At 46.0% G+C, this 16,911-nt stretch overlaps 1 protein-coding gene across 4 annotated transcripts in view; it reads right to left on the reverse strand.

Annotated features, from left to right (window-relative positions):
• Positions 1-16,911, reverse strand: part of raly (RALY heterogeneous nuclear ribonucleoprotein) — a 116,286-nt gene that overhangs the window by 31,272 nt on the left and 68,103 nt on the right. For 3 of the 4 annotated variants that reach the window (XM_048608237.1, XM_048608238.1, XM_048608236.1), the window contains 5 exons: positions 14,629-14,893; positions 9,386-9,458; positions 7,820-7,870; positions 3,076-3,236; positions 1,355-1,468 (listed from right to left, as the gene is read on the reverse strand). In XM_048608237.1, coding sequence (XP_048464194.1) covers positions 1,355-1,468; positions 3,076-3,236; positions 7,820-7,870; positions 9,386-9,458; positions 14,629-14,884 — 655 coding nt within the window. In that variant the 5' untranslated portion in view covers positions 14,885-14,893. The remainder of the gene's footprint in view (positions 1-1,354; positions 1,469-3,075; positions 3,237-7,819; positions 7,871-9,385; positions 9,459-14,628; positions 14,894-16,911) is intronic. The other variant, XM_048608239.1, reaches the window with a different exon arrangement.

Below are 16,911 nucleotides of genomic sequence, written 5' to 3' on the forward strand. Positions count from 1 at the left end.
ACCTTGTTATCTCAGATTCTCCAGCATCTGCAGTTCCTGCTATCTCCACAACATCAGATTGTCTCCAACAAAACCCAGAAGTGTAGAAAGCCCGAACTAGTTTAAATAGACTTTTCAAAGAGCCCATTTAAAGATGTTAATAGTATTTGAGAAAGAGAAATTCCAGGAACCACATTATAAGCAGACACAGGGAATGAAACTGACTGAGTGGGAGCAACGTTCAGCCTACAGTTGTTTAAGATTGAAACACATAACCTGTTAAAATGCTCGCTTTTCCTTATAGTTCTGAGAGAGTCTAGATTTGCTGCTTTACTGAAGATTGTTTACAACAAAGCGATAGCTCGGGGAAAGAAGTTTCAGTTTATTTTACCTCTCTTCCCACACACGTCCCCCCACCTGACCCATTTTGGGGAATAGTGGGGATGTGTTGTAAAGGTTCCCAGGCTGATAAACAGCTCATTAATCTGCAACTTGGACTTCGCCTTCATCACCAGCAAGATCTTACACCAGAGCCTGAACTGGGAATTTCCAGTTCTGCTCACTGTATCAGGAGACCTCAGTGACAGAGCAACATTAATGAGTAACAGCACAACATAAAATGATATGGGGGCCTCTCATCTCCGTTTGGCAATCATTCTAAACAACTGGGAGTATCACAGAACACTGGATAGTGTTACATCGAACAGACAGCTATAAAGAGAACAGGATCGAGAAGAGAGGCAGTTTTTATTTGCTTTTCAAAGAGATTTCTTGTTGCCTTTGGCAGCCATCACTGAAACCACCTTCACAATTCTTCGTTAAAAATCATAAACTTAATCTTCAGACATGGGTGTAATGTGCTCAGTGGGTCTTTCAGTTTTTAAGATGAATAGGGGGATTATCAGACATAGTCCAACTTTGTGGAGCTGGTTAAAGAGCGAGTGACGTGAATGTCCTTTGTCTGACAATGCAAAACCCTAGCCCATCCATATTGTCTTGAAATTAGACAGCAGGTTATACCCAGGGGTGGGTGATGAATTGTGGTTGTCCCAAATAGCCTTAAAGGAAAGCCCTGTTTCTTACACCATCAGTCACTATCCCCATCAGTCCTGGCCTGGGTTCATTGCCAGGTTATGAGGTGGAAGCTCATAGACTCTGGGTTAGAACTGCATTTGCTCTAAAATAATACACTGAACTGTGGATGCTGGAGATCTGAAACAAACATGGACAATGCTGGAGAAAATCAGCAGGTCTGGCAGCATCCATGGAGAGTGAAACTGAGTTAATGTTTTGGGCCCGGTCTGATTTGTCTTCAGAATTGCGCTGAGAGTCTCCTGGAATTTCTGGTTGTTGTTTCTGTATCTGCTCTACCCACCTGTGTGACCCACTTTCTCCCTTGCAATCTCCTCCAGCCTTCCCAGCAGCGAGTCGATGTTAGATTTAATCTGGGTGAGTTCTAGTTTAATTCGCTGGAGCTCGTTGGATTTGACTGTAAAGACAAAGAGGGACAGAGGTGAGCCAGAATTCCTGTGTAGACATTGACCAAAAGGACACTTTAAGCTCCCAGCAGAAGAATTCGTGTTTCTGATGGTGTTCTTAAAAGTTTCACTGGAACTACAGTTGAAAAGATATCTCTTTGCCCCCCAGCAGAATGTAAATTGGAACTAGGAAGTGAAAGGCAGGAGGTTTAGAGAGGATTTGGGGAAAATGTTTTCACCGATAGGGTAGTAGGGATCGGGAATACGCTGCTGGGAGGCTGGTTGAGGCAGGAAGCCTCACAATCTTTAAAAATTACTTGGATGAGCACTTGAAGTGTCATAACATTCAAGGCTATGGGCCTAGTGTGGGAAAGTGGGACTAGTTTAGGTCGTATATTTTTGGTGGCACAGATTTGATGGGCCGAAGGGCCTATTCTGTACTGGATGATACTATGACACAATTGTTTCTCCTCCAGCAATTTTAGAGACATTTTTTTGACTGGGCTTCACTAAATACCTCACCCTAACTCCCGTAACTTCCTCTTTATGTTCTCCCTGGCCTGTACACACAGGCCCCATTCCACTCCAAGCCACCTCCCCCCCATCATAAATGGAGAATGGTGAGATATATCTCAGAAGGATCTCCTCATCCTACTTCAAGGCTCTTCAGGTGGATACAGGTTTGACAGGATCCTTGCTCTCTCACCTCCCAAGCCAATAAGAAAAGAGAATTGACCCTTCATCACGTGAGTGGATAATTGTTGATGTTCAGCCAAACTGCCTATAACTACACAACCAAAAGTGAACAGGAAAATATGGCCAGTTTTACTGACGAGAAGTATCGTTGTACTCTTCCTTGAATATGGTTGTCACATGTGCCACTGTGTAAATCTCTGGCACATTTAAAGACGATTGGAAGATAATAGCAAAGCCTTCCACCATCTCTACTTCCATTTCCTTTAGCAACCTGAAATGTTGGTCGGCCTTTCTTCTTATTCATTAGCACCCCATCCATTGCCTCTACCAGCCTCATTTCGGTCAACAGTTTGTCAGCGATACCTTTACCTTTCACTAGGGAAGGGAAAGTCGCCATAGGGCTGTTGTTCTATCAGAGAAGAGAGAGAGAGAGAGAGACAACTGGTGGTAGTTTAACCTGAAGGTTACTATACCACAGGGGAGGAGAGACATCAAGAGAAGGACATTTCATGTTAACCTCAGCCATTACAGGAATTGAACTCATGCTATTGGTGTCATTCTGAATCACAAACCAGCCTTCCAGCCAACTGAGCTAAAGAACTCAAAGCATCCTAGCATCTCTTAAGCATATATTGTCCTTTTTGCCTCTAACAAGCTCCAGCTCACCTCGTGCTCTCCGCTTAGTATTTCTCGGCAGCTACAAGATTGTTGGGTTGCCCCTCATCATTCCCTCACTTTCACCTCATTCCCCTCTTCACTCCCCCTTCTCGATGAGAAATGTGTCACTGTCTGGCATGTGGAGTGGTTGAGGTGGTTTCTTTAAGACCAGGCTGGGTAGGGGCAAGTTAGGGCGAGGCTCTGGCGTAGCACGAACACCAGCATTGGCTTGTTGGGCCGAATGGCCACATCCTCTGGAACTCACGTTTTAACTTTGTGGCGTTTTTTGTCGCAGCTGTGGAACGTGCCATTAGTTTCATGGGGATCCCAGACTTCCCTCTGCGTAGCACGGGTACAATCACTCGCGGGCGCTTGACTGGAATCGCCCTGGGGATCAGCGACGGCCGGCTGGAGTATTCATGCATTCTAGAGGAAAGAGAGGAGCGGGAGAGTTAGGTGGATCGGGGAACACACAGCGAGCAGCGTCTGACACAGATTCCATGTTGTGTCACCATAAATACAATCAACAATGAGGGATGGGAAGAGACGAAAGGATGCCGTGGACATGGAGGACATGAAGGAATATTGGGGAGGGGTCTGCAGGAATATAATGTTGAGGTTAGAATCAGACCAAGTGATCTTTTGGAGTGGCAGAGCAGGACTTAAAGGGGCTGAATGGCCTACTCTTGTTCCTTGTTTGTATGGACTGTCTGGTGAAATGAAAGAAATTTCACACAGGGAAATGTGAATGACTCTTCACAGTAGAAAAGATAATCTGGACTAGATGGTGCAATCTTAAAGGGGGGTGCAGGTACAGAGAGAGAGGGGGGAGAGAGGGGGAGAGACAGGGAGAGAGGGAGAGAGAGGAAGAGGGGGAGTGAGAGAGAGGGGGAGTGAGAGAGAGGGGGTGTGAGAGAGAGGGGGTGTGAGAGAGGTGGAGAGGGAGGGAGAGAGAGGGAGAGAGGGAGGGGGGGGGAGGGGGGGGGAGAGGGAGAGAGGGGGAGAGAGAGGGAGAGAGGGCGAGCGAGGGGGAGAGAGGGGGAGAGAGAGAGGGAGAGATACAGACAGGGTACATACACAGAGCATGGCTGGACACATTGATAAAATAAACATGAGATCCTGCTGTAAATGCTACACTAGATTGTCGTAAACTGGTCAGGCCCCGATTGGAAGTATTGTGTTCAATGCTGGGCTTGATAAGTTAGGAAGACTGTGCAGGCCCTGGAAAGGGCACCGAGAAGATTTACCGGGATCGGACCAGAGATGAGGGACTGTAGTTAGCTACGGAGCCTGGAGAAACTGGGATTGTAACTGGGATTGTCCACCTTCGAGCAGAAGGTCAGACTGAATCAAGGCGCTCAAATTTATGGAGGGGTTTGAAAAATTGGATAAGGAGAAACATGTGTCTAGTGGCAGGCAGGTCAGTTAGAGAAGGGACACAGATTACTGTCAGTTTCAGGGTAGGGGCAGGGGGTGGGGGGCGTATCTCTAAGTGGAAGCTTCCTCCTCCCAGTGAAGGGCAACAACTCACTGAGAGTAAATGGTTCGAGTGTCATTGCAGCCAATAGGCAGCCTCAATAACCCTGCCCCAAACCCAACGCAACATCTCAGTGCATATCATCCTTTTCACTTCTTTCCTTTCACATACACAAATAAGGCCATTTATATCATTTTTAACCTGTATCTTAAGTTCATTTTCCCACCTTTACTCCCTATCTCTCACTACCTTTAGCTAACAAAAAACACGAATGTGTGCCTGTAACTGTACGTGTGTGTGTGTGCGTGTGTGTGTGAGCGCATGTGTGTGTGAGATTGTGTGTGTGTTTGTGTGTGTATGTGCACGTGTGTGTGTATGTGCACGCGTCTGTGTGTGCATGCGTGTGTGAGCGCACATGTGTGCAAGATTGTGTGTGTGTGTTTGTGTGTGTGTATGTGTATGTGTGTGTGTGCACGCATATGTGTGTGTGTGTGTGTGTGCACGCATATGTGTGTGTGTCTCTGGCTGAGTGTGTCTGTGTGTGAGAGAGAGTGAATGCGTGCGTTTGAGTGGGAATGTGTGCAAGTGTGTGCACTGCGGGGGTCTGTCATGGGTCAGGATTTCGACATTCCATTCCTCAATCTTTAGGATTTCACTTCGGAATGACTCAGTTCTGCCCCTTCTTTCGGACTCCCCTTCCACAAGAAATATTGTCCTTCGAACACTGAGGAAATCCTTTAAACATTCATTTGAGTCTGTTTTCCCATTGAATCAGGAAAATGTTTGTAGAGGGAGGGAGACACAATCAGCCCACATGGCGTGTATACAGCTAACACAGAACAGGCCACCGAGTCCTCGAAACTGTCTAACTCAAAAATCAGGAGTCTTCACCCATCAGGCAATTTACTATCAAAAGAACAGTAAGACTGACAAAGAAAAGAAGTAAATGGAGCAACATTAAAGAGAAACTGCCAAAAGGGATCTTCCTCAGATGCATTTAGAAAGATCTGGAGTTTATTACATACAGTATGTCACATTCATTAAATGGAAACAGATACAGCTACAAACACCCAATGATGACCCTCACTGGCCGTTACATATCAGGCCTGAAGATTTCATAGCCACTTTTGCAAAATGCTGATAACAATTATCTTGATGTTGTCCTAGCAGCTTTCACCTAATGAGGTCAAAGAACAAAGAAAACAAAGAATAATACAGCACAGGAACAGGCCCTTTGGCCCTCCAAGTCTGCACCGACACAGTTTGCCCTTCCATACTAAAACTCTCTTCACTTAAAGAATCTGTATCCCTCTATTCCTTTCCTATCTGTGTATTGGTTCAAGCACTTCTTGAATGCTGTTATTGTGTCTGCTTCCACCAACTCCTCTGGCAGTGCGTTCCAGGCACCCACCACCATTTGTGTGAAAAATGTGCCTCACACAACTTTTTTAAACTTTCCCCCCCTCGCGCCTTGAACCTGTGTCCCCTAGTAATTGACCCCTCCACCCTGGGGAAAAAGTCTCATACTTTTGACTCTATCCGTGCCAATCACAATCTTATAAACTTCTATCAGGTCGCCCCACAACCTTCTGCGTTCCAGTGAAAACAAACCCAGTCTATACAGCCTTTCTTCACTGTTAAAATCCTCCATACCAGGCAACATCTTGGTAAACCTTTTCTGTACCCTCTCCAAAGCTCAACATCTTTGACTTTCAGCCGGTTGTTTATCAACATGGTGGATCTCAACAGACTTCCAGAACATTCCACAGAAAGGAAATGGAGGAAAGCAGCTGGAGAATAAATCTTCTTGGAAATGAATGGCACAATCAGTTACCAACTTGGAACTCCTATAATCCCACATGAGCCAACACCACACAGATATAAACTACCTAAAAGGTCTCACTTTTAATCCTAAATATAGGATGAAGTCAGTTCCCATCGGTAGTATTGAGGCTGAGTCCTGATAAAGAGATCCATCAACACTGAAGAAGCTTGACACCATCCAGGACAAAGCAGCCGCTTGATTGGCACCACATCCATAAGCCTTCACTCCCTCCACCACCGACGCTCAGTAGCAGCAGTGTGTACCATCTACAAGGTGCACAACAGAAATTCACCAAAGATCCTCAGACAGTACCTTCCAAACACACGACCACTTCCATCTAGAGGAACAAGGGCAGCACACATATCAGAACACCACCACCTTCAAGTTCCCCTCCACGCCACTCACCATCCTGACTTGGAAATATATCGCCGTTCCTTCTTTGCCACAGGATCAAAATCCTGGAATTCCCTCCCTAGGGGCATTGTGGGTAAACAGCACATGAACTGCAGCGGTTTAAGGTGGTAGCTCACCCCCACCTTCTCAAATGCACCTGGGGATAGGCAGGAAATACTAATCCTAATGATGCCCAGGTCCATCAAATGAATAAAACAAAGATTTGGAGCTGGGATTGCAGTTTGCATACGAGATAAAGACAGCAGATTGCCCCTAACTAAAGGATATTCTACACTGATGACAGGATGAACATTTGAGAACATTACCTTTGAGGAAGCAGGGGATTTTGTCCTAGAGATTACAGTCAGGGAGAGACCTTGATGAAGTTCTTTGTAAAGGTTGCAGGGACACAAAGTTTAGAACACCACCTAGATCCTCAGAGTTAACTATTATTCCTTTCTCAACACTAACCATCTCAGACTGACAATCTCAATTAGTCACAACAATTGACAAGTTTTTGTTTATTCATTCATGGTTTGGGGGCATTGCTGGCCAGGCCAGTATTTAATGCCCAATCCTAATACTCAGAGGGCAGTTAGAGTCAACCACATTGCTGTGGGTCTGGAGTCACGTGTAGGCCAGACCAGGTATTCAAATCCCACCATCTGCTGTGGTGGGATTTGAACCTGGGTCCCCAGGTCATTCCCTGGGCCTCTGGGTTAAGATTCTAGTAATAATGCCACTAGACCATTGCCTCCCCGCAGGGTGCAGTAGGAGCAGTTCTTTATCCTGGGCTTTGTGACATGAGAGAGACTGGACAAATGATTCCTTATGGGATTATACATGGAACCTCAATATTATCCAACTGGATCGGAATCATCCTGACAGTAACTACTCCATAGGAAGGCTGGAATTGAGTAGATATTGGCAGTTTCTATTATAAATATGGACTTGAGAATTTTTACAAGTTTTCAGGGAGATTTTTGATGACTTTCTTTAATCCTGTGCACATTGAATGCGATGAAGGATCAAAAGGACATTGAATGATTATTTGGATAGAAATAGTGTCCGTAGGAAATGATGCTCATTCGAAGAGCCAGGAGAAGTATGTTGGGCCAAATGAACTCCCTTCAGCACCAGAATAATTCTGTGATTGTGTGACCAACGTCTCTTGTGTTGAACATATTCAGATTACACTCAGACCCCTTTAACCTGGAACTCAAAATTTGCGACTCACTGACTAAATGTAAGGAAGGGCAGATACATTTCCCAATCTAACTCCTGCAGGGAGAATTGAAACAAATCAGACATTACCTCTCATAGAAATCGTCTCTGAAGTAATCGTAATCAAAATCGTAACTTGAGCTTGGAATTGGAAAAGAGAGAAAAAAAAATTAACAATGTTAATGAGGATATAAACGGTTTTGCCAAATCTGTGCTTTAGTAAAGATTAAAGAGGAATATTTCACATCATTGTTCATACCATACAGACTTTAATAAGAACTTGTCGGGCTTGAGGACACAAAATCCCAAATACAGTACCTCCCACAATCTCTGCTGCTTTGATATTTCTTCACATTCCATCTCTCCATGTTGTGATGCTCCATCCTTTCCCCAGCTACCCGTTCCCGGATGGAATGGCCAGCAGGATTTGGGTTGAATGCGAGAGCCGAGGTGTGGGGTAAAGGGACAGCACATTCCATCGATATTCTCAACGAGTTCAGAACAGGAGCCATGGGACCCGATGGGCTGTAGGGCCTGTTTCTGTGCAGGGAATACTAGGGGATGAGGTTTAACCCTCCCTGGAGGTGGTGGGAGGGAGAACTAATGGGGGGGGGGGTAAGATTTCCCTGGAGAGAAACTCTCTGCCACCTTAATTGTCATGTTATGGCCGAAAGGTCCATAGGTGGTTTCACCACCATTTACACAATCAACTAACGCCCAGTTAATGACCTCCCTCACCATCTCCTTCCCCGCCAGGAGAAACACGTAACTACATTCCCAACTGGGATACCATCGGCAACCTGGCTGCCGGGTGGGGCTGGGGTTGGAGGAATGGTGGTTGGTAGGAGGGTGGTTGGGGATGTTAAGGGAGATGGGGGCTCCCGATTACCACAATCAAAGCAAAGCTCACACCTGAATCCCCTCCCCACCTCTGTCCACAACCCCCACTCTGTGCAAAGAAGAATAATAACCTTAACTCCTCACAGCTGGGAGCTCCGAAAGGGTTGGCCGCAACTAGCGGACATTAGGATGAGACATCATAGTTTTGGGCTCAGGGCCAGCTGACTTAAAACAGAGCTGAGGAGGAGTTACTTCTCTCAAAGGGTCATAAACCTGCAGAATCCACTATCCCGGAGTGTGGTGGACGCTGGGACATTGAGGAAAATGTAACAAGGAGACAGACAAATTTTTTAATAAGTAGCAGGTCGAAGGGTTATGGACAGTGGGCAGGAAAGAGAAGTTGAGGCTGAGCTGAGGGCACCTACGATTGTATGAAATGGTGGAGCAATCTTGAGGGGCTGAATGGCCTACTCCTGCTCCTGGCTTTTCTGCTAGGACCCAGAAGCTGCTGGACTCTGATTGGGCGGCAGCCTTAGATTACCTGGGTCACTAGTGCCGAGGCCTGTGATAGGGTGAGACACTGCCCCTCAGACAACAATCAGTCCTGAATGAGCTGATTGGTGGGCAATAGGAGGGATCTCTCACTGGTTGGGTTGACCATCATAACCACCAGCAAATACACGCGTCACCACCCTGAGAACAAATATCATACATTCACACCCTGTGTAACCCAGGAGTTACCAACCTCTGCAGTTTGTATTAGTTACAAAATTAGCCAGTTTTGGTTTTGAACCCTTTGTGATTGATGCACTGTACCTGTACAGAGCAGAACTTGGCCTCTTCAGTCCTTTGGGTCTATTGGGTTTGGGTTCTCCAGCCATATTAATATCTATGACAGGTTCAAATCAAACAAATAAAATCAGTGCAAACCTTCATCAACTCTTCATTAAACTAAAACAAAGAATTGTGGATGCTGGAGATCTGAAACAGATTAGGAAAGGAATTGCTGCTTCTTTCACTACTGAAGTTGAATCACACCTAGTGCTCGAAATGTTAAATCTGTTTCTGTCTCCACAGATGTTGCCAGGCCTTCTGAGTTTCTCCAGCAACTTCTACATTTGTTTGTTTCATTAACCCATTCCCTGGGTCATCTACAGTCAGTCTTCCCTTCAATTCCACACCCCACCCCCCTGCCTTTTTTTCCCCACATTTGTACCCCTTCCTTTCTCAAAATGGGTAAAGGTGGTTCCTGGGTTGATAGACCCTCCTCGAGGGGCCCCTCGCATTTTGTTCATGACCCTGAATCAGCTCCAGACTTCAGTCCTCACTGATAAATCCTCCATCAGCCTTGCCTTCAAAACCATAGACAGATCGCAGGTTAAAGGTGATTCATTCATTGTCAACATTCAATCACTCCTCAGGATGGGAAAAGGTGCTAAAATAATGCAAGTTCTTCTGTTTAAAGATGGGACCAAGCAGTGAATAAATTCGAGCCTTCCTTTTCTGTTATTAATTGACAGATCACGCAGTTATATATAACCTTGCCAAATTATTAGATTCGGTAACACTGCATGAAAAGTGCCATGCGTTGGTTTTCGCGCTCTGTGCCATAATGAGGGGGTGCACACCTTTATCAGTGAGTTTCTTGATTCTCTGATAGGATTTGGGCGTTTCTGTCTGGGTCAGCATTTAGGAACATCGGGACAGGAGGAGGCCCTCCAGCCTGTTCTGCCATTCAATGAGATCATGGCTGATCTATGGCCTAGCTCCATCTACCTGCCTTTGGCCCTTAATATCTTGGCTTAACAAAAAATCATTGATCTCCGATTTAAAATTAACAACTGATCCAGCATCCAAAGAGTTCCAAACCTCTCCCACCCTGTGTGTGTCGCAGAGCTTCCTAACATCTCTCCTGAGTGGTCTGGCCTTAATTCTCAGACAATGGCCCCTAGTTCTAGGATCGCCAACCAGTGGGAATAGTTTATCTGTGTCTATGCTGCGTTTTCCTGTTTATATCTTGAAGACTTCGATCAGATCACCCCGTAACTGAAACAACTCCACAGAGGCTGCTATCCCATCACCAAGTCACCCTTTATTTACACATGAACTGTCCTTGTCTCTCGTACTGCCTCATACAGAGTCAGGTACCAGAGTGTCAGTATCTCTGATAGTCACCCTTTTTATGTATCAGCCAGGGCTCCCTGATGGGACCAGATTAACAACCCCAATCAGGGAACTTCTTTTCTATGAGATAACAAAGTGTGGAGCTGGATGAACACAGCAGGCCAAGCAGCATCAGAGGAGCAGGAAAGCTGACGTTTCAGGTCTGGACCCTTCTTCAGAAATGGGGGAGGGGAAGGGAGCTCTGAAATAAATAGATAGAGGGGGAGATGGTGATGGAAGGTGGATAAAGGAACAGATAGGTGGAGAGAAGACGGATAAGTCAAGGAGACGGGTGTCACAACGATGCCACCCAAAAACTGGAGGAACAGCACTTCATGTTCCTCCTGGGAAGCCTACAATCCAATGGCCTCAATGTGGACTTTATGAGCTTCAAAATCTCCCCATTCCCAGCCTCATCCCAAGACCAGCCCCCACTCTCGTCCCTGCCTCCTTGACCTGTCCGTCTTACCTCCCACCTACCCGCCCCTCCCGCCTCACTGACCAACCCCCATCCCAACTCCCTACCTACACTCACCTTTACTGGCTCCATCTCTGCCTCCTTGACCTGTCTGTCTTCTCTCCATCTATCTGCTCCTTTATCCACCTTCTATCACTGCTTCCCCCATTTCCCTATTTATTTCAGAACCCTCTTCCCCTCCCCCATTTCTGAAGAAGGGTCCAGACCCAAAATGTCAGCCTTCCTGCTCCTCTGATGCTGCTGGGCCTGCTGTGTTCATCCAGCTCTACACCTTGTTATCTCAGACTCCAGCATCTGCAGTTCCTACTATCTCTGAGTGAGTTATATTCTATGAGGTCCAGCTGGCTGACCTTGTTATAATTACTACTACATCAGCCTTGTAAATTCTAGAGAAAACAGGCCTAATTTGTATAATCTCTCCTCACGATGTACCCCCCGCCCACCTTTAGCCCTGTATCATTCTTGTTAACCTACACTGTCTTGCCTCCAAAGCCAATATATCCTTCTTGAAAGTTTCCACGTCAGCTCTAACCAGGGTTTTGTGTAACCGCAGTATAATCACTGCGTCTTTGTACTCCAGTCCTCTAGCTATAAAGGCCAGCATTCCATTAGACACCTTGATAATTTGTACCTGTTCCTGCAGGCATGCCTGGGTCTTTAGGCTGGTAAGCTACCATTCTCTGAGTGTTGTGCAAGGTTAATATGCAGTTCTCTTTCACCCAGGCACAGCTGGGAGTGGGCTCATGCCACACAATATCAGGAAGTCAGCATGTGATTCTCCTATTGGAAACAAATGCAGCAGACTGTGTTTTGTGGGCGAATGTGACCTGGGCCTCCATTTCCGGAAAAGTCCCTCCATTGTGCATCTCTGCTGGAAATTGGAGCCTTGTGTTATTCAAAGTTGCAACTCTCCCTTTAGCACAATCTAACAGCCATAGATTTGTCCAACAGATATTACAGAACTGATTAACAGTCTTTAACCGTGCCACCTTGTCACAGCTAATAGGCTACAGCTAGGCCCTGGGGATGTCTCAATAAACCAGTCGCCAAAATCCTCAATTTCCTAATTAGTTACTGTACTGAAGTAACACTCAATAAAGTAATTATAAGGGGATAAGTCTTCCTTTCCTAATGCATTCTCCAGTCTGAACAGCAGGTTCCTCAGACATGGAATGAGGAATAAAAACCTTTAAGTAGAGACTGCAGGCTATCGGCCAACAGAAATGTTCAAAGAAATGTGAAGCTACGTTAAAATCCATTCAGGAACAAAAGGCTATTCCTGATAGATCATTGAGAAAGGAATCAATTGGCAATTACCAAAATAAGACTTTCTAAGGAAGTGGGGCAGAATTATTTGTATAATAAAAGGGAATGGGCGGGGTGCTTGTGGTAGTATCCCTAACTCTGAGCCGAGAGACCTGGGTTCGGATCCCACCTGCTCCAGAGGTGAGTAATAACATCTCTGAGCAGGTTAATTAGAAAATAACTGAAACAAGGAATGGGATTGAGTGTCTGCCAGGGCTCTTGCTGGTGGGCAGGAGATGGCACTAACATCAGCAACAGCAGATATATAGTGAAGTGCATTCCTCCACCACACTGTGTTAACTTAACATTATTACAATTGCCCTGCCCTTCCTCAAGGCTTTTCCCTGCATGTCTGATGCTTTGTAACTGCAACATCATGAAAAATCTTTTTTATTGAGATGTTCCATCTCACAGATCAAACAACCTGCTGTGAAAACTCTGCCCCTAATTTGGTAACTGTAAAAAATTCCACCAGAGCAGCTGAGAGTGTCTGCAACATCCTGAAACAATCAACCATGAGAGTCTTCACTTAAAGGTAAATTTATCATTTCTACATTGTTGAAGGATCCATAAAATATTACAGGATCCACTTCTTTACAAAAAGCTAATCTATTTTACCTTGCACCACACCCTATCTGTATACCAAGCTTTGTTGAAATGTATCCATTAGTTTTTGAGAGATATTGTTTTGAATCTTCCAATGTGAGTTAGGATCGCTATTTCTGATCCAATCATAGATTCTCCTAGGAATTTTCTGGCCACACTTACAGTGCAGGATCCATCACAACACAAGGAGTCCAGCAAACCACACCGGCAGTGTGGGAATAACCAATCACTTGCAGAAGCCTCTCTCCTTTTTACGGCAGTAGCTGTTGTATTCCAGAAAGGAAGATGTTCAAAAGATCTCAAAGCCACTTTCACTGCTCCAGAGGGAAGGCAAGTGTGTAAGCTGTGTGGGAAAGGGCTGTAGTGACAGCTGGGTGGGTGACAGGGAAACTGCCAGGGTGGGAGAGGGGTTGGGGTGGTGTGTAAGTGGCTAGTGTACAGAATGTCAGGTTTACGAGGGGGTGGGCTGTCAACCAGAAGTACAACTGACCAGTAAGTGGGTGACAGGAAGAATGGGTCGGGGTCAATGAGAAGTCAGGTGTCCAAGGGCACATAGTGAGGTGACTATAGTCAGGGTGAATACTGGATGGGGGTTGGGTGCTATCATTAGCCAGGACTACGAGCTGATCCTGAACCCTCTGACACTCCCCTGACAAATGATTAATCCAAGTGACTGTGAGCCCCCCAACCCCGGAGATTTTCCAAGGGTTCCACACACCCGGAAGTCGCCCTTTAGAAGTTTCAACTTCCCTCCACTGGGTCATGACACCCACTTATCCCGGCTGTGTCCGGGCTCAGCCTATCTGAAGACAAAAAGGGAAAATGGGAAAATGTTTACAGGCAAATAGATTAACAAATGGGCAAGAACATGAGTTGGAAGCAAATTAATTCAGTCTGACAGTTCCAAGCTCAGGATTGACTTCAGCGAGAAACCTCTGGGATGTGAGGAGAGAATGGAGCACAGTGACTAAAGTTAACTTTCCTTCTTCATCTTGTTGTATTCCCAACAGGAATGTTTCAGAGAGGGGTGTAAAAGGGTTTCTGTCTTACTGTCTGGTCGAAGAGTCTGGAACTGGAGGTCATAGTTTAAAAATAAGGGCTCACCCGTTTAAAAACAGAAATGAGGAACCAGATTTTTGCTCAGGGTTGTGAATCTTTGGAATCCCCTTCACACAAGGCAGTAGATGCAGAATCTTTCGATATTTTTGAGGCAGGGGGAGATTTTTGATGGATAAAAGGATGAGATATTCTCAGCCATATGCGGGAATGCAGAGTTGAGGCTAAAATCAGATCAGCAACAATCTCATTGAATGGGGGGAGCAGGATAGAAGGCCGAGTGGCCTGGTCCTGCTGCTTGCCTGTATGCTCGTAGGGAGATAGAGGAATGAACCCAGCTCTGTGGGACTCTGAGTAAGTGCTGACTCTCGGGCACGTTCTCCCTGAGATTCCCCGTTTGGTTGGTCAAAGCCCTCGCCCTCCACACTGTGCCGGTGGTTCACGGTCTTACCGAGCGTCTGCCCAGCGAGCACGCGCCGATTCTCTCCTGCTACAGCCACGCGAGCCGTTCTCTCGTTGGTGTACTGAACGAAGGCATAGCCCTTGTGCACCGAGCAGCCTACTACCTTGCCATACTGACCAAAGATTGTCTCGACATCGGATTTCTTCACCACAGCCGTATTGAGATTTCCAATAAAGACGCGGGAGTTAATTGACCGAGGGTCATTCTTGTTGGTGATGTTACTGGTCTGAAGTTTGGTCGACATGTTTACGTCCTGGAATTAGGAGAAAGATTAAAACATCATTGACCCTAGACAATTAAACACCTCTTCCTGCAGCACAGCAGTGACAAAGACACTGCAAAATGCTTTCATTTCATTCACAGGATGAGGGCATTGCTGGCTAGGCCAGCATTTCTCACCCATCCCTAATTGCCCAGAGGGCAGCTAATAGTCAACGCATTACTGTGGGTCTGGAGTCACATGTAAGCCAGATCAGATTTCCTTCCAAAAGGAAGATCAGACATCCAGATGGGTTTTTACACCAAACAATTTGGCCAGCTCTTTACCCAACATTTTACTGAATTCAAATTTCATCATCTGCCCTGGTGGGAGTTGAACCCAAGTCCCTGGAAACGTTTAGTTGGGAATTCTGGAATGTTAGTTCAGAGACATTAACACTACACCACTGCCTCCACACATCAGGATGGCCTGAGGGTTTGTTAGTCCATTTAAACCAATAGGAAGATAGTTACAATTCAGTTGGGAAGGGGATAGACTTGCCCTGGTTCAGAGGAAAGTGATTGAAACGGGGAGAAAACAGGAACAGGTTGGACGATCAGCCATGATCGTATGGAATGGTGGAGCTGGCTCAAAGGGCTGAATGGCCTGTTTTCTACGTTTTTAGGAAGGAGACATTGGGGCACTTACTCCATTAACTAGGCCAGCACTGTTTGGGCTTTTTGCAGGTTTTTTGGCTCATTCACAAGGTGCAGACATTGTTGGTTTGGCCAACATTTATAGTCCATCCCTAAATGCCCTGGAGGAGGCGCTGGTGAGCTGCTTTCTTGACCTGGGTTTGGTGTACACCCACAGCACTGTTTGGTAGGTACTGTGAGAATTTAGACCTAGTATGGTGAGTGGCTTGGAGGGGAACTGCAGTGCATCTTGTAGATAGTACACACTGCTGCTAGTGAGAGTCGGTGCTGGAGGGGGTGGGTATTTGTGGATGTGGTGCCAATCAAGCAGGCTGCTTTGCCCTGGATGGTGTCAAGCTTCTTGAATGTTGTTGGAGCTGCACTCATCCAGGCAAGTGGGGGTATTCCATCACACAAAAGCATACACTATGGATGCTGGGACGACAAGGTGCAGGGCTCGATGAACACAGCAGGCCAAGCAGCATCATAGGAGCAGAGAGGCTGACGTTTCGGGCCTAGACCCTTCATCAGAAAAGGGGGTTTTGAAATAAATAGGGAGACAGTGGGAGGTGGATAGAAGATGGATAGAGGAGAGGATAGGCGGAGAGGAAACAAACAGGTCGAAGAGGCGGGGATGGAGCCAGTAAAGGTGAGTGTAGGTGGGGGCTGGGAATCTGAAATATGAACCAAAATTGCTCGAAATACTCAGTGATTCAGAGAGCATCTGAGGAGAGAAAAGGAATTAATACTTCAGGTCGATGACCTTTCATCAGAACTAAAGAAAAACTGAAACGTGAAACGAAAGAAATGTAAGAGTTTTAAAGTTGTGTTTTCATTTATTTTATTACAGCAATACCAGGTTGTTACCACCAGATGGCGGTGTCAGTCTGTCTCACACAGAAGCCCAGTTCACCATCAGCCTGCATAGCCTTGAACTCTCAGTCTCTCCATCACTGGGATTGTTCAGTCTGTCTCCATTTCAGAACAATTTCAAATCTATTCCACTCATTATTCAGTCACAGTTGGTTTGAAGCTGTGACATATTCACCCAATGAGTCACTTCGCAAGACGTTTTTAGAATTTCTCACAGAAATCTAAGCTCACAGAGATAATGGGAGGGAGCCCAGCAACAGGGCTATGTGCCTGGGTGCAGGCACTGGGGGAAGGGAGACTCAGGAAATACAAGATCCAATTCATTCATAGCAAGGTTAACAATCTCCATCTTAGTGAAATTGTTTAAGGATAAATGTTCCTGCTTCCTGCTGTTCATCAAAATACTGCAATTCACCTGATTAGGGCAGTGCCCACTCCCTCAGCACTGACCCTCCGACAGTGCCCACTCCCTCAGCACTGACCCTCCGACAGTGCGGCGCTCCC

Source organism: Rhincodon typus, chromosome 19, assembly GCF_021869965.1.
Source record: "Rhincodon typus isolate 14 chromosome 19, sRhiTyp1.1, whole genome shotgun sequence".
In the NCBI taxonomy this organism is placed as follows: Eukaryota; Metazoa; Chordata; class Chondrichthyes; order Orectolobiformes; family Rhincodontidae; genus Rhincodon; species Rhincodon typus.